Below are 21,617 nucleotides of genomic sequence, written 5' to 3'. Positions count from 1 at the left end.
AAAAAAAAAGTGTCTCACACGGCTCCGGGAAGTGAACAAAGGCCTTCTGTAGCGAATCGATGCATTTTTGTAAGAAAAATATCCATATTCAAAACGTAATCATCACTTTAATGTAGCTTGCGCTCACTGTTGTACACGGAAGCAGCTCCGGGGGAATGACCTCTGAGGTCAGCGCAGCGTATGCGCCAGTGAGTCTTATGAAAACCAACGTTTGTTAACAGGAGCAAAGGAAGCAAAGTTTCCTTACTTTAGCAAAGGAAAACCAGTCTCCTCTTGGCTTATATCGGAATCCTCCGACATTCTTCTTTACAAATCCTCGTTTTGTATTTCTAATTAGTGACCGTTGTTTTGTTTTGATCTCTCCCCTGCGCTTCCGCGTCCGTCACTTCTGAGTGGCGCATGTGCAACGTTTTCCAAAATGTAATTTATGTGAAAATATGAAGTCTGTAAACGCCCGTTAACACAGGACAGAGACGTCGAAGACGGATGCACAGAGAAAAATACTGTAGCAGGCAGATCACTCACTGTTCATGATGCACGAACTATTGGAAGAAAATCCTCAATATTTATTTGGGGGTTTATATGCATGTGCTTCTGAGGGGAACTGAAAAGTCTTCAGAAAAGTTTACGTGGTATTTTCTTTTAATCTCGTCTCTGTATAGTTCATATTAAAGCAGTATTACAGCGGTAACCAAGGAAGTTTACAGCGGTAACCAAGGAAACGCAGTATCTGGTTTTTCCAGAAGCGCCTCCTGCTGTCAGAGAGTGAATCTGCATCTCATTCAGCAGCGGTGTTTACTGCGACACTGTATCTGGTGTTTGAGAAGTGCCTCCTGCTGTCAGAGAGTGAATCTGCATCTCATTCAGAGCTTCTGCTGTTTGTTTCGTTCAGGCATGTAGTATCATTTCACAAAGCTAGTCAGAACAGAACATTCAGTTTTTGCCTCAAATTGAATTATTATTAAATCAAATTATGTATATGAAATTATATAACAAAATGATATGAAATGATATGTATATGAATTATATAACTAAATTTGAATAACTGTAATTACAGATTTAGGTTAAATAAAGATGTCAGTCTTTATTTTTCTTTTTAATAAACAAAAAAAATAAAATTTCATAAAAAAAATAAACAAATTCTACTGTTCCTAATATTCTGTATGTTGCTCAAAAACAAAATATATTGTGTTCAGTGGAATTTTTTTATTTTTTTTTACCCAGTCATTTAAAAATAACACATTTTAGAGCTGTAACGACAATACTGTGATACCGTGATATTTTTGCTTAAGGTTATCATACCGTCAAAATCTCATACCGGCCCATATATCAAACTGATATCAAAGTATCTTGTAATCACAATCTGATTCTATTACTGTACCATGGTAGCACCACAGTACTTTTTAAAAAGTGTTGTTAAAGAGAAATACTCATGAAAACCTTTAAAACCATCATGTCAAGCAACAAAAGAAACACAGAGCTTGGCAAAGGTACAAAATCTCCAGGAAACAAGTTTCTCAGTGCAGATTATGAACAATTTGAGTGGTTATGAAACTGCAGAGAGGTCTAGAGAGGCAGTCACTGTCAGTTATGCTTAGGGGAAATCTGAAAAAAAAAAAAACTGTTCTCCAACTGAGCTCCTTTTAAAGCCGAGTGACGTCAACGACCCCATTCATAATTAATATTCCCCTATTCAGTGTGGGTAGAAGCATCCTCGAGTTAAGGGGACCTTAAAATAATTCCAAGCCTTCCCACTATAATCCTTCACAGTCAGCGTTCCTCTTTAAATTCAGTGCAGAATTTCTCACTTCCTCTAAAACTCTTACCGGTTGACATTTTTAACACCTGAGAGTGGCTCTAAGTTATACCGAATGCAAAGCATATGAAAAAACTGATAAAATCACAAACAAAATCACAAACAAACAAAATGGGAAAAATTTGTCTGTTTGCCAACATACTGCAAATCTTCACTTGAATGCTTGGGGAAAATTGAACATCAATTTCCTGCTGAAAAGGGGGAATGTTGGTGCTGGTTTGTTGCTAGTCTACCTTGCAGATCAGCTTCCTTAAATTTGGTTGAAGCCAGTCAACAAGCATAATCGGGTAAACCTGACTGACCAAGGAAGTCGTGCTGGTTAAGATACAGTAGTTAAGATGCCTAATGGGGACACTAGCATCCAAAACATTGAAATTTGTTGCATTCCATGAATGCTAATAGCTCTAGATGAGAATATGTGAGTGGTAAGGTATGGAATTGGGGCGAGGTGCAGAGTATGCCCACAGTAGTGGGTGATTTCTTTTCATTCCAGGTTGGGTTTTGTGGCTACGAACAAATCACAGCCTTGCTGATATTAAGTACAATAAATGAACATCTAGATCATCTGCAACTAGTCTAAGCCTCATACATTACATCCACAGACTGTTGGCTGAACATCTGATGCATAAGGAACACAAAATGGGAAAACACTTCAGGAGTTCTACAGGATTTCCAGGAGTTCTTTAATGGTACTTTAAATCTTTACAGTGTTCGTTCAGCCAAAAATGAGAATTCTGTTATTAATTACTCACCCTCATATCGTTCCAAACCCCTAAGACCTTTGTTCATCTTTGGAACACAAATTAAGATATTTTTGATGAAATCCGAGAGCTTCCTGACAACTGATAAAATCACAAACAAAATCACAAACAAACAAAATGGGAAAAATTTGTCTGTTTGCCAACATACTGCAAATCTTCACTTGAATGCTTGGGGAAAATTGAACATCAATTTCCTGCTGAAAAGGGGGAATGTTGGTGCTGGTTTGTTGCTAGTCTACCTTGCAGATCAGCTTCCTTAAATTTGGTTGAAGCCAGTCAACAAGCATAATCGGGTAAACCTGACTGACCAAGGAAGTCGTGCTGGTTAAGATACAGTAGTTAAGATGCCTAATGGGGACACTAGCATCCAAAACATTGAAATTTGTTGCATTCCATGAATGCTAATAGCTCTAGATGAGAATATGTGAGTGGTAAGGTATGGAATTGGGGCGAGGTGCAGAGTATGCCCACAGTAGTGGGTGATTTCTTTTCATTCCAGGTTGGGTTTTGTGGCTACGAACAAATCACAGCCTTGCTGATATTAAGTACAATAAATGAACATCTAGATCATCTGCAACTAGTCTAAGCCTCATACATTACATCCACAGACTGTTGGCTGAACATCTGATGCATAAGGAACACAAAATGGGAAAACACTTCAGGAGTTCTACAGGATTTCCAGGAGTTCTTTAATGGTACTTTAAATCTTTACAGTGTTCGTTCAGCCAAAAATGAGAATTCTGTTATTAATTACTCACCCTCATATCGTTCCAAACCCCTAAGACCTTTGTTCATCTTTGGAACACAAATTAAGATATTTTTGATGAAATCCGAGAGCTTCCTGACCCTGCATAGACAGCAAGGGAACTACCACATTCAAGGCCCAGAAAGTAAGGACGTCGTTAAAATAATCCATGTGACACCAGTGGTTGCAATTTCAAGAAGCTACGAGAATACTTTTTGTGTGCAAAGAAAACAAAAATAACAAACAAGGCGCAGCACATCCAAGTTCTATGTCAGAACGCCAGCTCCTGCGTCAGCAGCACCAAACGTGTGCATGGTACTGTCGTGAACGTGAGTCGACTGACAAGGAAGAGAAGAAATTGAAAAGAGAAGAAATAAAGTCATTATTTTTGTTTTCTTTGCACACAAAAAGTATTCTCATAGCTTCATAAAATTACGGTTGAATCACTGATGTCACATGGATTATTTTATCGATGTCCTTACTAACTTTCTGGGCCTTGAATGTGGTAGTTCCCCTTGCTGTCTATGGAGGGTCAGGAAGCTCTCGGATTTCATCAAAAATATCTTATATCTAATCGTTCGAGTTTCTGCTGAAGTTTGGATGCTTGAAGAAATGGCTGGATTAATGAAAGAGTGTTAAATTGACTGTGTATTTTTACTGTGGGCATTCAGAATGCCCAATGTTCAAGACATGGTTACGGCCTTCTAGCCCAATGATGTTGGGGGATCCAGTGGGGGTGGTAATATTTCAGGGTGACCGTGCCACTCTTTATCACAACCCTGCTAAAGTGTAGCGCCAGTACGTGCACTCATTGGTGCCCCATCAGGGCTCGCAAAATCGCTAATGTATCACCACACATCATCTTAAATACAGATCTCCCGCGGGTACTTAAAAACTCATAAAGTGAGTTGTATCAAACTTAAGGCCATAAAAAGTTACAGGAGGCCCTATTGATAGTTCCTATCGAACTGTTTCCATTATTGTGAAACCCGCGAGACACAACAAAAACACAGCTCCGTGTTGGGTGTGTCAGACAAGGGAGACATACAAAATGAGCAGTGTTGGGGGGCGCGCCCAGGACCAGGGTTGAGAAACACTGCTTTAAATGGTACTGGGAAATAGTTCGCGCAAAATCGTCCCAGTACTTTAGTACTGTACATTTAGTTCTAGAACTAAAGCGGTGTGAAAGGCCCTTTAGACCCTACTCTGAAGTAGGAGCTAAATTAGTTCCCCCAAATTGAGTTCCTAGAACTAAATACGGTCCTAGTTCCTGTGGTGTGAACACACCAAAAAGCGGGAACTACTGCCAATAGTTCTAGGAACTATTAAAAAAATGTTCCTCCGGTACAAAAGCACATACAGAGCGCCAGTCTGCTGCTATAGTGGACAAGCACCGTAAGGCTGATAGGAAAATGACATTTATCATGAAAGCCTCAAAATGATCAATGCTGCACCTCCACTCAAAGTTCCCACTCACGATTCATCGTTGTCTCCACCCGCTTCTGCCAGGGTATCCTCTCTCATGCTCCCACGCACCATTTCCTGCCATGTGGCTGGCATGCACGTGTGCTGCCTCTTTATCTCTTCCCCTCTTCCTCTCGCGCTCCATTAATCTCTCTGTGTAGCCAAGTGCGGGCAGAGCGAGCTATATCCTGACACTAAAAATAATCACTTCAGGGTGAATGTTGAGTGAAGGGGGTTTTGGGGTGGGGGGGCTAAAAGCTTGGCATGAAGGGATGATATTAAAACAAGCTGCAAAGAGAGCTAGGATTTGCCATGCAGGTGTTTAAAGTAATCTATCAGCGATGAACTGCGGTCTGCAACTAATTATACACATGCTGGAATTTGACGGAATAAGGCAGATTTTCTCTGAGGAGAGAGCCATAAATGAAAAAGAAATTCTGAATGACATTATATCAAATACCAATTGCTCTCAAGAAGTGCTATTGAGGTATCATTTATATATTTGTAGTGTTTATTAATAGTCAGTTTTTTTTTTTTTAAATGCAATTTTAATTTTAATTTTAGTCAGTTTTATATATTATAATAAAATGACTAAATCTTAAGATTAAATAAAAATAACATGTATATGTGTGTATATATATATATATATATATATGTGTATGTATGTATATATACATATATATGTGTGTGTGTGCGTGTGTGTGTATTTTTTTTTTTTGTTCTAGTTATTTAATACTTTAAATAAAAACATTTTTTCTAATTATAATTGACAAGGCAACTTTTTAAATTTTCATTTGTGTTCCACGGAGTTTTGAAAGATGCATTTTATTTCTTATTTTATTTTGTACATATTTAGTTTTAGTAATTTCGTTACTTTTAATACTTATTTTGTTTTAGGTATTTGTTCATTTAAGCATTTTAGGGTTTTCATCTAAATTTTATCACAGCTTTATATAAATTGACAAAAAGGATTTTTAATAGTTTTAGTTAACAATAAAAATGCTCCTGTAATGCAATAAAATGTCTTGTTTTAATGAATAATATCAAATAAATAACAACTCAACAGAGCGTCCTTGAGGAACTACAGTGTTTGGCCTATTTAGACCACTAGATTTAATGTTATTGGTCTTATGAATGTCTATGAATGAATGAATAAGGTCTGTAATTCTGCAGTTGCATATGATTTTCTTTTTATACCTCTGTGTAAATCTACAACATTTGCAATTGACTATCAGTGCTAAATTATACATGGTAACTGTTGTTAGCATTAACTACAATACAGTCATATATCTGGGAGGTTAAACAGGAAGTTCTAATCAATAATTGAAATGAAAATGAGTCGAGGCCCCGGTTCCTTACAGGCAGAGTTCATCCAGAAATTCTTTCAAAACCTGTATTAAAAAGTATAAACCTGTATAAATCCACTGTGGAACACACAAAAAGAGATGTTTAGTAGAATGTCAAGGCTGCGCTTTTCCATAAAATGAGTAAATATTTATTTTTGTGCATGTGTCATGATTTCAAGGTTTTAACTAATAGCTTAGAATGCTTTCCTTTGAAACAAATCAGACATTTTAAACAGAGTTTCGAAAAGACACATTAAAATTCACACAAAAAGATGGTTATGTAACAGGACTCCAAGACTTTCAACATCATCAAAACACATCCACTGGGAATTAGGCAAGCCGTACTGTACATCTGCTCAGGTTACTGCCAAGAATGATGCCAGTCTATGTGACGCACACCCACACACCCACTGTCACTTTCGGACGCTGGTTGTGAATCCGCTGCCTGTTTAATTACAGAGTGGTGGCAGACGTGCCATGGATCAGAATGTCTGTGTGGGATGTGTTCAAAGAAACATGGCTTACAGTAACGTTTAGAATTCTGAGGCTCCTACAACAGATCTTCTACAACAGACCAATCTGATTTGCATGTCATCATGCGTTAACTGGCAATCAAGAAACTGAGCAAGGCAAGCAAAACACAGGCAAGCGGCCCATTGCAAACTGCAGACCAAAAAGGCTAACAGTAAGTGCATATGAAATACATTCAGCCAAAAATTTACACCACGTATTTCCAAATTTACAGACGCAGGGAGACACTATTCATACTCTCAGTCCCTAATAAATCAAAGGTTGCACGCAACATGAACTAACAATAAACTATAATTTTACAGCATTTATTAATCTCAGTTAGTGTTAATTTCTACATATCCACATGTAATATGAATGAAAATGAAACATGATAATATACGTCACAAATGTTAACATTAAAATAACTGCAACCAAAGCTAAAATTAATAAATGGTGTCATTGTGCCTAATTTTAATACTAAAATATTAAAATTGTGTTACTTTAGATATAAAAATAACAGCTAAATTAAAATAAATAATAATAATCATAATAAAATTAAAATAAATACAAAATTGTTACTTCTGACATTAAAATAACTGAAAAAACTAAACAAATGAAGGTTCCACTAAATGTGTCATTCTGCCTAATCTTTAATAATATAAAAAAAAATTTTTTTAAACATTTTTTTAACAGTAAAACAACCGCAACTGAAGCTTAATTGAAATTCAAATTTTTTTGCTTGAAATTAAAGTTCAGCTTAATGTCCCATTGTGCCTCATTTTTAATAGTAAAATATCACAAATTTGTTACATTTTTAACATTAAAATTCTTAATATTAAAAAAATTCTGTTAAAAAAAAAACTTTGAATGAAACCAAAGCTTAAGATAAGAAACGAAAGTTCAGCTAAATGTCTCATTGTGTATATTTTAAAAATATAATAAAATATTTAGAAATTAGAATGTATATAAACCTGTCCATCAGTAATGATTTTTAATGGCTTTGCTATGCAAGCATAATATAGCATTACAAAATATTTTGTTATATTAAAATGTAATATTTTAATTTAATACAGTATGTTAAAGATGTCCGTCCCTCGATCCACAAAAGGGCTGAAAAAGGTGGAAGACCCCTGATTTATTCATCTATTCATCTGTCAATTTAGACCACATAATGATTTAAAAAATATTATGGATTTTATTTTAGACATATTTGTATCCGATAGTTCACTCAGTACATGTGGATGGTCATTACGGCAAAGAAAATGACACCTGTAACGCTGTCTATCCATCGTGAAGGTTTTCAACTCCAAAGCCATTTTACCACTGTACAGTAAACACAGTTAAAAATAGATATATCATACATCAAAGCAGATCCCAACGGAGCAGGGGAGCAAACTAAAGCTCCATTTGGAATATCAAGGGAACACACCCCTGAATCCTGGCTGCATTTAAAACACGGCGGATTCACCACACTGATGCAAGTCATTTCTAGAGCATCTCTGTGAACAAACTGCACATTTTACAAAATAACTAGAGAAGCAAACCAACAAAAGAGTAAGTTATTAAGCTAAAGAAAAAAAAGAACCATTGCACAGAGCAGACACTCCTTTTGCCTTGCATTTCATACTGTAACCATACAGTTCCGCTTCAGTTGCATGAATATAAAAAAACAATAATAATATTAAACTCCAATGGGGACGAATATATAATCAATTATTGATCATTGATCAGATTGAAAAGCATACACGCGCTTGTAAACCATGCATTTTAATCAAAAGCAGTATCAGGTGACTGGTTAAAAACAATGCATTTGTAATACAATGACATATTTAACCCTTATTTTCATTAAATATATACAATTCTTATATATAATGCATAACCAACAGCTGGTATGCATCCATGCATGAAATAATACACTTACCTCCAACACACAGCAGTGACATCTCTTTATCAATTATTATCCTCGCCCTTTTGCCTTATTTTAGATAATAAAACTGTTATTAAAACGATTTACGGATTTTTTTTTTACGTTGAGAAACTCCCCTTCCCGTTATCAAACTCTACCCTAAAATATACAAAAACAACAGCAGCTGCTATTCCGAATCGCCCAGATTACTTGACTCGGGGGTGTTTTTAGCCACCTTCTCGACGTGAACCGCTGTTAGTTGGGCTGTGTGTGATTATTAGCGCTGTTTTTTCAGCCGCTCGTAACGCGACGCACAGCCATCTTGTTCAGCACCGCCGCCGCGAGGAGAGCTACTACCGTGACGTCACGGCCCAAAGCGGCGCACGCGGACGCCTCTCCACTCCTTTCTAGCTATTTAGCCCAGCAGAACCTAACCAAAGCGTGGCGCAATTATTAAGAACTGTGAATTCATGACGGCCGGCAATTAAAAATATAGTTTTAATTGGAAATGAGGTAGAAACTAAAATGTGGGGACTGAAAGACTCCAATATCCTTTTTTAATCTGTCGAAAAACCTACTTAAAGGGATAGTTCACCCTAAAATGGTAATTCCCAAATTGTCACAATTCACTCACTGACATGATGTTCCTAACTCGTATGATTTACTTTCTTCTGTGAAACACAAATGAAGAGTGAATGATGGCCTCAGACTCCATTAACTTGTCAAAAAAAATGATATGAAAGTGAATGGTGACTGAGGGTGGTTTGTTCCTAACATTATGTAACATCTCCTTTTATGTCAATTCCTAATTTAATGAGAATATTGAATAAAATAACGCTACAGAGAAATTTGTACTGCAATTATCTTTCAAAAACAATGGTTGATATTATAAAATTGGATATAAAATATTAAGAGTTAATTAATTTTTAAAATGCATTGTATGACTTATTAATAATTTTATATGACTCACATTCGTTTTGGCTGCATTCTGTAAAAGAAGATGAATAAAGTCATATTCAATTCTTAGGTCTGGAGGAAAATTTTTGTTAATTTGATATATAAAAAAAATGTAATTCCAAAGGATATTTCTTTTGATCAAGTGAACACTCCCTTTTTTTCTTTAGATTATAGGATTTTTCTTTATGCTGTGGCCAATGTCACCCTCTACTGGATAAACATACAACTCAAGGCTGAATAATGTAATGGAATCTTTTTTTTTTAAGTTAAATAATTCTTGCCAGACTTTATTATCTTTTTTTTCATATTAAAATAATTGATACAATCCAAAAAAATAAAAAATCCATTCAAGTACATCACCAAAGCAGTGTAAACTCTTGACACCTGAAATATTTTAATGCTAGAATTCATCACCCTTTGCAATGCCAACTGACTTATGGTTCGTTCAAAAGGGAATGCAACCGAAAACAAACATTATTTAGGAATTTTAATTCAGAAAACATAATGATTAGGAATGTTACTCAATGTTTAGAGTAAAATTCATGGTGCAATTCTCAGGTTCATGCAATCCACAGCACTGTGCAGCAAGGGTTTAGGTCACCCGATGTAAAACACTGCACTTTACATTTCATTACAACTTAGTAAAGACAATATTACTTTGTAAAAATCGTAGCATGCCTTTAAACCATGCATTCCGTGATTCTAAATGGACTTAAGTCTTTAAATGAGCTGCTGTAATTGTCAAAACAGCAATAATATGATGGATTACATTACATGTCTATGAGTTTAGAATCCGCCGGCACCAGTGTTACAAATTAGCTTATTGGCGAGTAAAAATATCCAATTAAACTGTATGGCCCAGTATACCCTGGAAGGCAGAGAAATCATAGGTAGAGCATGGTGATCCCAGGTCTTCCCAATTCTTGGGACATCTACATCCACCACAGCTGTAGACATGTTTTCAAAGCTTCTCACTGGAGGAAAATAAAGAAGAACCAGATAACAATGTAATAATTCAATTCAATACACTTTATTGTCCCCAATGGGGAAATTTGTCTTGGACCCTGGAGCCTGCATACACATACACTGATCAACTAATACAGGTGCATCTCAATTTTTTTTATTGGTCTTATGGAGTATTCTAATTTGTTGAGATAGTGAGTTGGTGGGTTTTTGTTAAATGTGAGCCAAAATCATCACAATTAAAAGAACCAAAGACTTAAACTACTTCAGTCTGTGTGCATTGAATTTATTTAATACACGAATTTCACAATTTGAGTTGAATTACTGAAATAAATGAACTTTTCCACGACATTCTAATTTATTGAGATGCACCTGTATATCTCCAGCAGCATATGTATGATCTTATGCAGTGGTGGACAGTAACAAAGTACATTTACATTGTTACTGTACTTGATTATTTTTAATTAGAGAAATTTTTACTTCTAATTCCAAAGCAAAATATTGTGTTTTTTATTCCATGGTAAAAAAATAAATTATATACATACATATATATATATATGTGTGTGTGTGTGTGTGTGATGCGATCTGGGAAAACCCGTTGGATGTTGCGCTTGGACGTTTTCAGTAAAATTCGAAAAATAAGTCGAATGTCAATTTTTTGTCAAAATTAGGTTTTCATTAAATTATTATTCTATAACATCTTGTCTATCATCTCTGAAAATATCTTGGCAAAATGTACTTGTTTAGTGCAGAAAAATTGCGATTTATTGCAGCAAGCAGAAAATACTTTCTCTTATGTTAAGAACGCGCTGCGGAGGTGCTTTCTCTTAACACCACAAAAAAAGTTAACCTATCAAAATAAACAACGTAACATATATAATAAAGGTGTATCGATGCACATTTCCCGCCAGTCCTGTGTAAACTACGACACGCAAAGTATTTTTATTTATTAATTTTTTTAATATCGTGAGATGGCGGAGCGGAAGAGAACAACAGTCTGAAATAACGTTAGCTGCGCACGATCTTGCGTCTGCTCAATCTTGGTGATGTCAGTGCCCTAAACTAAGTTATAATGGACTATTTCACATCCAGAGATGAAGGATCGGATGATGAAGTTACTTAAGAGGAAGAGTCCGATGACAGTCTGTTATATGCACAGGTGCGCGAACAGTTGCGCTGCGTTTCTAAACGTAAACTACAAGGTACACTATTCGTGCTATCTAAACATACAAGGGGTGATCAAAAGTTCAGAGACTATGCCCATCATGATAGACAACGTAAAACTGTCCTCTTCAGTGTAACGTTAGTCTGTTTGTGTAATGATGCAGTATAGTGCTCCTGACAGACAGCGATCGTTAAGTAGAAGTTTAAGTGAAACCCGTCTCACTTTAAACCCGTTTTTCTCAAAATTCCATTCTGGAAAATCATAGCTATCAGCCAACTTCAGATAGCCATCACTTTTGTTTCGTTCAAGCTATGGACAAAATAAAAACAGTTTTGGAAAGGGCTTGAACCCAGCTTTCACTTGGTATCAAAACCTAAAAAAGGTAAAATTTCACCATGTGTTGGGTTTTCCTAGATCGCATCACATATATACTATATATATAATTTATTGTTCCTTGTTATTTCGATCTGAAGAAATTGATATATGTATCGCAAACCTGTTGAATGAATCGTTACCTGTCTAGGTGAGCTAAGAGCTCTTGTAGCTTGAGGACTAAGGCGCGATGGTCATGAGGCCTGCTCTCTAAAGCACTACTCAAGCGACTCAGGTATGAGTCCAGCGTTCCAATTGATGGCGTCTCGCCTGTGCCTGAACAAAAAAACCAAAGCGGTTTCCCCCTGCGATCAAAAAAATCATCTATCATGGTACTGGTAATATGGGCACAGTACAGTACTGACCTGGCAAAGGCACAGTGGCCAGGCTGTTGACCAGTGTCTGTTTGATCACCTGTAGGTGGCGCTGTAGAGCTTGCGTGCGAAGCTCATCCTGGCCCAGCTCAGTCTCCAGTCGCTCTTTAGCGCTGAACATGTCAGCAATGTGCTTCTGGAGAACCGCATTCTGCTCTTCGAACTCCACATTAGCCTTCCGCAGTCGCCTCAGCTCAGCTTCTCGCACTGGGAAATGCGCAATTTTAAGAATATAGCTTTCCACGTTGATGTTTATGGTGTGTTCTGAGAAAAAACAAAAACAAACAAACAAACAAAACTTACCTTTGTTTTGGTCTAAAAATTCTTCTGTGAAAATAGGGACGTCAAATCTGGCCGTTAAGTCTGAGTTCTGAAAGAAAATTTCTTCATGAGGCAGGTTGCAAGAACAATTTCCACGCTTACAAGTTTCTACTTCAGGAATGGGGTGGGACTGTTTAGGAATTCAGGCTTTGTTCGTATGCTTACCTTAAAACCTGCAGATCCTGAACTGTTGGCATTGATAATGACAGAAGTCAACTCCTCTGTAAAACAAAACAAACAAACAAATGATTTGCTCTAAGCTAACACTTGCACCATTTCTAATTTTTAAACAAAAAACAAGAGCATTTTTACCTCTCTTAATTCTCTTATCCTGAACTTTTGCACATGTGATCTGATAAGCTTCACTTTTTTGATACTCCCTGAGTTCTCGTGCATACTGCATTTTGTCCCTTTCGGCTTCGTCTAGGTACCGCTGTTAAAAAAAAATATATATAAAATTTCATCAGAATGATGGTGTTCCAAGGAATAGTTCACCCAAAAATGAAAGTTTGCTGGCAGTTTACTCCCTCAAGATGTAGGCGAGTTTGTTTCTTCATCAAAATTGATTTTGAGAAATGTATCATTACATTACTTCCTCACCAATGGATCCACTGCAGTGAATGGGTGCCGTCAGAATGAAAGTCCAAACAGCCGATAAAAACATTACAATAATTCACAAGTAATCCACAGTACATCAATTAATGTCTTGTGATTTGAACATCTGCATGTTTGTAAGAACAACAAATCTATCATTAAGGTTCTTTCATTTCAAACTGGCCAAAATACGAGCCTATATAATCCATAATAACGCTTCCACCAGTGAAGAAGTCCATCCTCTGTTGTTCTCTCACATCAAAAATCCACCAACATATTTCTTTAGAACTGTTTTTGCTTATAAATGGTGCTTGATCTGTGCATATTTCCCTCCTGATTCAGACGGCACAACTTTTTCACTGTAGAAAGCAATGTTATGGACAGAAGACTCATATTTCACAAGATGTTAATAGTTGGACTGGCATTGTGTGGATTACTTGTGAATTATTGCAATGTTTTTATCAGCTGTTTGGACTCTCATTCTGACGGCACCCATTCACTGTAGAGGATCCATTGGTGAGCATGTCATTTCTCCAAATCTGTTCTGATGAAGAAGATTCAAGATTCTTTATTTGTCACATACATGGTTATATAGAGAATATATGACCAGCAGTGAAATGTAACAAACTCATCTTCATCTTGGATGGCCTGAGGGTGAGTATACTTTCAGCAAATTTTCATTCTTGGGTGAAATATTCCTTTAAAAGGAAACATCTGGACAGTCAGTTCACACACAAAAAAATACCTGTTTATCATGAGGAGCCAGGCGGCTCCATTCTGCTCCGAGTCTCTTGGTGATTTCTGGGAAGGGAAGATCCGGGTGAAGTGCTCGGATGTGTTCCCGTCTCTCATTCAAAAAACGCACGTAGCCAGTAACCGGAGCCTTGGGGCCATTTGGTAACACCTTCTTTCTCTTCTTCCCTTTTGGCCAGCCTCGCTTCTTTACCGGCTGTGAAGTCGATTGATTCTGTAACAAATCAATTCAAATTGATATGAATCACATTTGGGAAGAGTATATGAGGAAAATAAGAGTGTGCTTGACTATGCTGACCACAAAACCTTTTACAATGATTCAATTACATAACTGAAGTACTCTGTGATACATAATAGACAAGGTTATTGAAGAAATCTAAGGAGTCCTGATCTTACCTCCTCTTGTGCATTATCTGTGTGTTGAGAGTCTTTAGATGCAGGAGCATCAGTTTGCTCTTGCTTTACACCACCCATTACATGAATTCAGAAAATTCTGGAACACACACACACAAAAACATAAAAGGGTAGACTTTTTATTTAGTTAGTTATTTACTTGAAACATAATAAACGTTAACTGAAATAAACTTTTTTTTTTTCTTTTCCATTTATTTGCCAAGACAACATTTATCATTTAGTTTAACTTGATGTGCTAAAATAACTAAAAACGAAATAAAATCTATATAGATTTATTTAAAAAACATAATAAACAAAATTACTCGAAAAAGTAACTAAAATTAAGAAAAAACATATATAAAAATACAAAAAAAAATCGAAATGATACTACAATAATATTGTTGTGCAGCACAGCCGCAAAATGCTGTTCATAGACATCATGTTTGGAAAACACAGCCATTATTAAGTCGATTGTTGACTTATTTAATACATGTTTTGTTTGCATAAAATATGTAGTATATTGTATATTTGCAAACACACATGCATGTGAGTTGGAGCTTTAGGTGCATTAATGTTTAAAAATGACTTTTCGCTGCATCACCGGTTATTATTAGCTAAAGTAGCATAGTTGGCTAACTAGCCTCTGTTGAAGCTCAGACAAAATAAATCAATCTCGTCCGTATGACGAGAGATTATGTATTTATATTTATACATATCTATTTGTATTTATCAAAATATCCCGGGAGTTTAATACACAATAATTCCACTTACCTAAATTAATGCCTGTTTTCTTAACTCAAACGCTAGCCCAGCTACAAACGTTGGTTTGATTGACAGTTCCTTGGTGGTTTTGATTGGTTTGTGGGTTTGGGTAGGCGGGGCGAAGGGCAACGCGCTTCATTTACATCGCGCATGACAGGAAATAAAGTTTTTTAAAATTATTATTATTATTAATAAGAGTTTTAAAGCAGTTGTCCATTTTCTGCTATGACTACTCAATTATATTCAACAGGTGGGGCACTAATTATGGAGTAAATATATAATAATATTGATATATGAATCAAGTCATATTTTCGTACAGGCACCCTTTATTTTCTTCCATCAAAGTTATTATTTAATCCAACCAAAATTCACTTTAAAACGTAGATGTATCACATAAATGTATATCCAATGATTTTCCTTTACTTTTCCAGCATCTTTCCAGTATTTCATGATAAGGTAGTATTAAATAATTTCATAGGCTAGAGATTGTTGGGAATTTACATTTGTATGTCAGATACAAATTCATTTCTTACGAAAATTAACCATGGTTTTACTACACTTGCAGTAAATTACAACAGCAGCTACAGCCTATGGCTTTGTAGTAAAATCATAGCAGATAGTAAATACAAAATGTATTAATACTGTGGGAGAAATGATTAAGCATCATTTTATAAAGAAAACATTTATTTCCAAAATAATTGGCTTTTATTATCACTCAACTGAAGTCAAGGCAAACTATTAAGCTCTGTTAATTAATCAGATATATTTAATAATTATTTGTACCTAAACTTATTATTTAAGGATTTATTAGATTATTTCATTATCATTATTATTGTAATAGTCATTACAAAAGCTTGTTATTAATTATATTACTACACTGGTGTGCAGTAAGATTTTACACTAAAGAGAGAGCAATATCTAGCCAATGGGAATTTTTTTTTAACCTAATTCACAATTTTAAAATTCCAAACATTTCTATAACCATGAGGACCTCAAAGTTAAATGAATGAATGAATAAAAGAAAAAAAACGCTATTTATTTTTAAAAAGCAAATATAAAGCAAAAACAAACCAACAACCTGTAAAACTGCACTCATTGACTTATCCTACAGTTATATTTAACGTAACTGTTAACAATTACACTTCTCATATGGTTTAACTTATTTAAAACACTTAATTTTTGCAATGTGGGAAAAGTTGCTCTCTTAGTTTCACGCCACTCTCCACATTTCACACTTCCTAGAATGAAAACATTTCCACGAACACCTGCCTCCTCTCTCCAACAAAGCGTTGGCTAGAGAATAAAACGGTCACATCCTAAACATGAAAACTAAAATTAATTGTAGGCAGGAAGGCGAAGTTAATTAAAAGGGGGCTCGACGATGTTCAAGTCTCTCGTGGGAAGGCAGTCATTTGGCCAGCATTTCTGGTTATGCGCTGTTGTGTATGTTTATTCCAGCAAAGCCTGCAGTGTTCACCATCCAAGATGGCTGCGGGTGAAAGCAACAGCCGATCCTCATGCCTAAACTTGTCTAATTCGGGGCCACTCGGCAATGCACCGCCGAGCAACAGCGCCCATTCTTCACCCGCCAGCAACGGGGGAGCCGTGGCTGCAGCCGGGCGGATGAACCGGAGCGCGGGGAACGCGAACCCCCGGTCAGGCCCGGAGAACGGCGGAGGCGCCGAGTCTGCGGTGAGAAGCACGCCGAGCGCGCACAACCCTCGGCGGCAGTTGGTCGGTCCGAGCGGAGCGACTTCAGGCGTTGCGTCAAACATGACGGCGACACCATCATCATCCTCCTCATCCTCATCCGCGTCTACCGCATCCTCCTCCGCCGACGCGTCCGCCGCTGTCGCCTCGCTTCCCAGCAGCCCGGCTTCGGTTTTGATTTATCGAGAGCCGGTCTACAACTGGCAAGCGACAAAAAGTACAGTGAAAGAAAGGTTTGCATTTTTGTTTAACAACGAAGTGCTAAGTGACGTCCATTTTTTGGTTGGGAAGGGAATGGGAGTGCAGCGCATTCCAGCGCACAGGTAGGGATGAATAGCGGTCTGTTTGTATGTTTTACTGGAGTCATTTTTGAATCATTCTGTATATTGCAATTAACTAAGCTTATGGCAAACTCTCCCGCTCGATGAATATAAACTATAGCATTTGTTTCGGCGAGGATAAATCCCTATTTAATCTTCAGATGGCCGTATTTACAGTCAGGTCCCGTTGCTCTTCGCAGATTTGCTCTCGCTGTGGGAAGTGCCGTGTTTGATGCCATGTTCAACGGTGGCATGGCAACAACGTCGACCGAAATTGAACTGCCAGATGTGGAACCGGCTGCATTTCTAGCCCTTCTCAAGTAAGAATGGGTCGCGGAATGCTTCGCTGCACGCTTAATGCTCTGTACTGCTCTTCTGTGTGTTGACCCCTGTTGTCATAATGTCCTTCAGATGCCCTCTGCCATGTAACTGCAGTCAGCAGACCATTGCAAAAATTTGCCATGGTATATACACGTGTTTCCGCCCATATAACATAAGGTCTCTGTTCCTACTAATACCATACAACAGTGTAAGTAAGCGTTTGGATTCTTTGTTAGTTTTTAAATGATTGTGTTGGCTAGAGCCATAGCCAAGATATTTTGGCAGAAATAAACCGTTACCATGGTAAATGTTTGTAATAAATCGGAACCTTAAAATATAGTAGACATTGTGGACAGAAGTAATAACTAGTCTCAAACCAACAATAAAGCAGGGATCAATAATGTCTGTCAGTCTGTTTTTTTTATGACTATCTATCTATCTATCTATCTATCTGCTAAAATGTCTGTCTCAAGACCTGTCTGTTTGTCTCTCTATCAGCTTATTTAAATGTCTTTCTGTCAATCTTTAAGTCTAAAATAGTTTTTTTTCCTGTTACAATTACAGATTTTTATACTCCGATGAAGTGCAAATTGGACCAGAGACCGTTATGACCACGCTTTACACAGCCAAAAAGTACGCAGTACCTGCGCTCGAAGCCCACTGCGTCGAATTCTTAAAGAAAAACCTACGTGCTGACAATGCGTTCATGTTGCTTACCCAGGTAATCACAGGGATTTGAGTCTGATTTGATAGTGGCAATAGGAACTGACATATTGGACGGTGCCTTTGTTTCAAGTTTGTCCCCCGGCCATCTTGAGTCCCCATGTTTGACAGCTCCCTTTCAAATCCTAGCAAACAGCACCTCGAGCTTATTGAGTGTTGTCTGTTTTTGTTGTTGTTGCGTGCAGTCTATTATAGATTATATGAAAATACGGTTCCTTTTGCTTTTAGGCACGGCTTTTTGACGAGCCCCAGCTGGCTAGTCTCTGTTTAGAAAATATCGACAAGAACACCGCTGATGCGCTAGCCGCCGAGGGCTTTACGGATGTCGACATCGGTACTGCTCTTAAGTATCAAATATCACAACAAAATACAATCAGAAGAGTAAGTAAGCAATAGACCGTTTTATGTTCCCTCCTGTGCAGACACCCTTGTGGCAGTCCTGGAGAGAGACACGCTGGGTGTACGGGAAGTGCGTCTCTTCGGGGCTGCGGTTCGTTGGGCGGAAGCTGAGGCCCAAAGGCAACAGTTACAGCCCACGCCGGAGAACAAGCGCAGAGTGTTGGGAAAAGCGCTTTCCCTTATTCGCTTCCCGCTCATGACTATTGAAGAGTTTGCAGCAGGTAATTTCCTGAATGCTTTTCTGAAAAGTGGATCTGCAGTATTTCACTTGACCGTCTAAGCTAAAAGGCTAGTGATAGCTGCTGTAGCTTCCTGAGTGGCACTAGCCATAGAGCTATACCTTGTGTATGTGTGCGATAGGTCCGGCTCAGTCTGGTATACTCTCAGACCGGGAGGTGGTGAGTCTGTTCCTGCATTTTACCGTCAATCCAAAACCACACGTGGAGTTTATTGACCGGCCTCGCTGTTGCCTCCGGGGGAAAGAGTGCAGTATCACTCGTTTCAGTCAGGTGGAGAGCCGCTGGGGCTACAGCGGAACCAGTGACCGCATCCGGTAAGTGTGTGTTTTTAAAACCATTGATTGAAAAAGTGCTGAGACATTGAACAGGAACATGTGGTTTTGATTCTAGCCATTTTATATGATATAGGTGGAACGTTAAAAACTGTTGTCGAGTAATGTTTGCATTCAAATTCCTCAGGTTTTCTGTGAACCGCAGAATATTTGTGGTGGGATTTGGGCTCTATGGGTCCATACATGGTCCAACTGACTATCAGGTCAACATCCAGGTGAGAACGAAGCTTTTGTTTTTTGTTTTTTTTAAATCATATTGCAAGCATGATCTGCCTGCAGTACGTTCACTGACAGTCAGTGCATGTCTGACAGATGGTCTTTCTGTCTAAGTGGGCGATTCTTGGCCAGAATCAGTTACAATAAGGACCAGATTTTATGCTGCAAGAAAAAAGTCTTGCGACCATTAATTTTTGTAGTTTTGCGCGTGAAGTTGATCTTGGAAATGTGAAAATGTGGCAGTACGTGAGTGGTAATGGTGCACGTTTTCTTCTAATGTAGATAATACATACAGACAGCAATACAGTTCTCGGTCAGAACGATACAGGCTTTAGCTGCGATGGAACGGCCAGTACCTTCCGAGTCATGTTCAAGGAGCCTGTGGAAATTCTTCCCAGCGTCAACTACATTGCCTGCGCCACCCTCAAGGTAAATCAGACTCAAAATTGGTGTATTATTCCATTCATATGCCAAAATGGTTATTTTAAATACCACCTGCCACCTACAAGCAATGGCAAGTACCAAATCTTGGTTCCTTGCATCTACAGTTGCATTAATGCTTGTAAAACTAATAATTTGTTAACTAAAGTCTACTGGCTATTAATTATCTTTGGCGAAATACAGGAATTTTAATAGGAATCCATGGGATCTGGAATTTTGCGTGAGAGTGAAAGATTTTCCCATGCAGAATTCGCATTGGGTTCAAGCTGGTCAAGTGAATTCATTGCATTGACCAACAAAAAACTGTTTTTAGTTTTAAAAGTGACTTCTGTGTGAGCTGTGCTTCGAACATCACTACGCTATTGAACAATGGACCTTTTTTGACTGCACATGTAGTTCCCTTGAAATCCCTTTGTTACCAAAGAATAATCATTTAATACAATATCTATATAATTTAATACAGTATTTCATGAATTATAAATTAACCTTTGATGGATTGATGCATTTGCAGGGGCCAGACTCTCATTATGGGACCAAAGGGATGCGTAAAGTCACCCACGAAGCGCCTGCTACTGGTACCAAGACCTGCTTTACATTCTGCTATGCTGCAGGCAATAACAATGGCACTTCTGTAGAGGATGGACAAATCCCAGAGGTCATCTTCTACACATAATGACCAAGCAGAATCATCTCACGATTGAGGATTCTTGCATTGGATTTTGTGGCCAATTCACCGGTCTCTGTGAAGACCGGTGACCAAATACTGATCTAATTTCTAATGGCTTTTGTTTCTAAGATTTGAAGCATGAGAATTCAGTCCTTTCAAAGTGTACTTATGGTACAGATTCTGTTTCTACCCAAGTAGCACCTCGTAGTACACCACTTTGATGTTATGAGCAGCCAATGTCATTGCTAATTAATGAACAAATAGGTGAACTTGTCATTGCAATGATCTGATACAGGTACAGTTCAACTCTAGAGGGTAACTCTCTTCCATTTGTACATTTATTTGAATGTTGACAACTGGTGTTTCTTTTGGTCCCACCTTTGACCCTTGATTGTTCAAATCTCACTGATGCACTTAAAGGGTTAGTTCACCCAAAAATGAAAATTGTCATTAATTACCCTCATGTCATTTCAAACGCGTAAGACCTTCGTTCATCTTCGAAACACAAATTAAAATATTTTTGATGGAATCTGAGAGCTGTCTGACCCTGCATAGACCGCAATACAACTGAAATGTTCCCAAGTCCAGAAACGTAGCAAGGAGATTGTTAAAATAATCCACGTGACATCAGGGATTCAACCGTAATTTTACGAAGCTACGAGAAAACTGTGCAAAAGAAAAAAAAAAAACGACTTTTCAACAATTAGTCTCCTCCGCGTCACCCTGTAGCACCATTTTGGAGAGTATCCGCTGGATGTAAACAGTGTATGCTGTTCTGTGTCAGCTGCGTCACACGGATACGCTGTTTTCATTCAGATCAAATCACAACAACGTAGGAAACAGATCCGGCGTGACGCAGCTGACAGAACAGCATACGTTGTTTACGTCCAGCTGATACTCTCCAAAATGGCGCTACAGGGTGATGCGGAGGAGACGAATAGTTGAATAAAGTCGTTATTTTGTTTTCTTTTGCGCACAAAAAGTATTCTCGCAGCTTTGTATAATTGCGGATGAACCACTGACGTCACTTGGATTATTATACAGATC

The 21,617-nt window shown here is 37.7% G+C and overlaps 3 protein-coding genes across 10 annotated transcripts in view; 1 reads left to right on the top strand and 2 right to left on the bottom strand.

Moving 5' to 3' along the window:
- LOC107729682 (protein unc-13 homolog A-like) overlaps positions 1-8,897 on the bottom strand; it is a 53,200-nt gene extending 44,303 nt beyond the window's left edge. For all 6 annotated transcript variants that reach the window (XM_016540337.1, XM_016540339.1, XM_016540338.1 and 3 more), the window contains exon 1: positions 8,564-8,897. In XM_016540337.1, the coding sequence (XP_016395823.1) occupies positions 8,564-8,585 (22 nt within the window). In that variant the 5' untranslated portion in view covers positions 8,586-8,897. The remainder of the gene's footprint in view (positions 1-8,563) is intronic.
- Positions 8,898-9,979: 1,082 nt separating this feature from the next.
- LOC107729671 (SWI/SNF-related matrix-associated actin-dependent regulator of chromatin subfamily E member 1-related-like) lies at positions 9,980-15,312 on the bottom strand. The gene is made up of 9 exons (XM_016540320.1): positions 15,212-15,312; positions 14,444-14,540; positions 14,040-14,261; positions 13,013-13,133; positions 12,866-12,921; positions 12,683-12,749; positions 12,371-12,586; positions 12,149-12,281; positions 9,980-10,479 (listed from the first exon to the last, which is right to left on the bottom strand). Exons 2-9 carry the CDS (start codon positions 14,519-14,521, stop codon positions 10,467-10,469), a joined length of 906 nt encoding a protein of 301 aa, XP_016395806.1. The 5' UTR covers positions 14,522-14,540; positions 15,212-15,312; the 3' UTR covers positions 9,980-10,466.
- Positions 15,313-16,477: 1,165 nt separating this feature from the next.
- Positions 16,478-21,036, top strand: LOC107729708 (BTB/POZ domain-containing protein 2). 3 transcript variants are annotated; one of them, XM_016540379.1, is made up of 9 exons: positions 16,478-17,145; positions 17,433-17,552; positions 18,118-18,274; positions 18,505-18,610; positions 18,699-18,896; positions 19,036-19,228; positions 19,374-19,461; positions 19,745-19,891; positions 20,415-21,036. In XM_016540379.1, exons 1-9 carry the CDS (start codon positions 16,634-16,636, stop codon positions 20,574-20,576), a joined length of 1,683 nt encoding a protein of 560 aa, XP_016395865.1. In that variant the 5' UTR covers positions 16,478-16,633; the 3' UTR covers positions 20,577-21,036. The 3 variants fall into 3 exon arrangements, with proteins under 3 accessions (XP_016395865.1, XP_016395864.1, XP_016395866.1); XM_016540378.1 differs by having other exon boundaries at positions 16,478-17,235; XM_016540380.1 differs by lacking the exon at positions 17,433-17,552.
- Positions 21,037-21,617: the final 581 nt, after the last annotated feature.

The sequence above is a fragment of the Sinocyclocheilus rhinocerous genome, unplaced genomic scaffold, assembly GCF_001515625.1.
Source record: "Sinocyclocheilus rhinocerous isolate Xijiao unplaced genomic scaffold, SAMN03320098_v1.1 scaffold1149, whole genome shotgun sequence".
Lineage (NCBI taxonomy): Eukaryota > Metazoa > Chordata > Actinopteri > Cypriniformes > Cyprinidae > Sinocyclocheilus > Sinocyclocheilus rhinocerous.
This window is presented reverse-complemented; position numbering and strand designations above follow the sequence as displayed.

What these genes read in the sequence shown, in the direction of transcription:
- LOC107729671 (XM_016540320.1), bottom strand. Translation starts at nt 14,521, where the DNA reads ATGGGTGGTGTAAAGCAAGAGCAAACTGATGCTCCTGCATCTAAAGAC. An exon ending in GGATAAGAGAATTAAGAGAG is followed by an intron (nt 12,922 to 13,012) that starts GTAAAAATGCTC and finishes TTTGTTTTACAG; the next exon opens with AGGAGTTGACTTCTGTCATT. An exon ending in CAGGATCTGCAGGTTTTAAG is followed by an intron (nt 12,750 to 12,865) that starts GTAAGCATACGA and finishes ATTTTCTTTCAG; the next exon opens with AACTCAGACTTAACGGCCAG.
- LOC107729708 (XM_016540378.1), top strand. Translation starts at nt 16,634, where the DNA reads ATGCGCTGTTGTGTATGTTTATTCCAGCAAAGCCTGCAGTGTTCACCA. An exon ending in CAGCGCATTCCAGCGCACAG is followed by an intron (nt 17,236 to 17,432) that starts GTAGGGATGAAT and finishes TGCTCTTCGCAG; the next exon opens with ATTTGCTCTCGCTGTGGGAA. An exon ending in CTTTACGGATGTCGACATCG is followed by an intron (nt 18,611 to 18,698) that starts GTACTGCTCTTA and finishes CCTCCTGTGCAG; the next exon opens with ACACCCTTGTGGCAGTCCTG.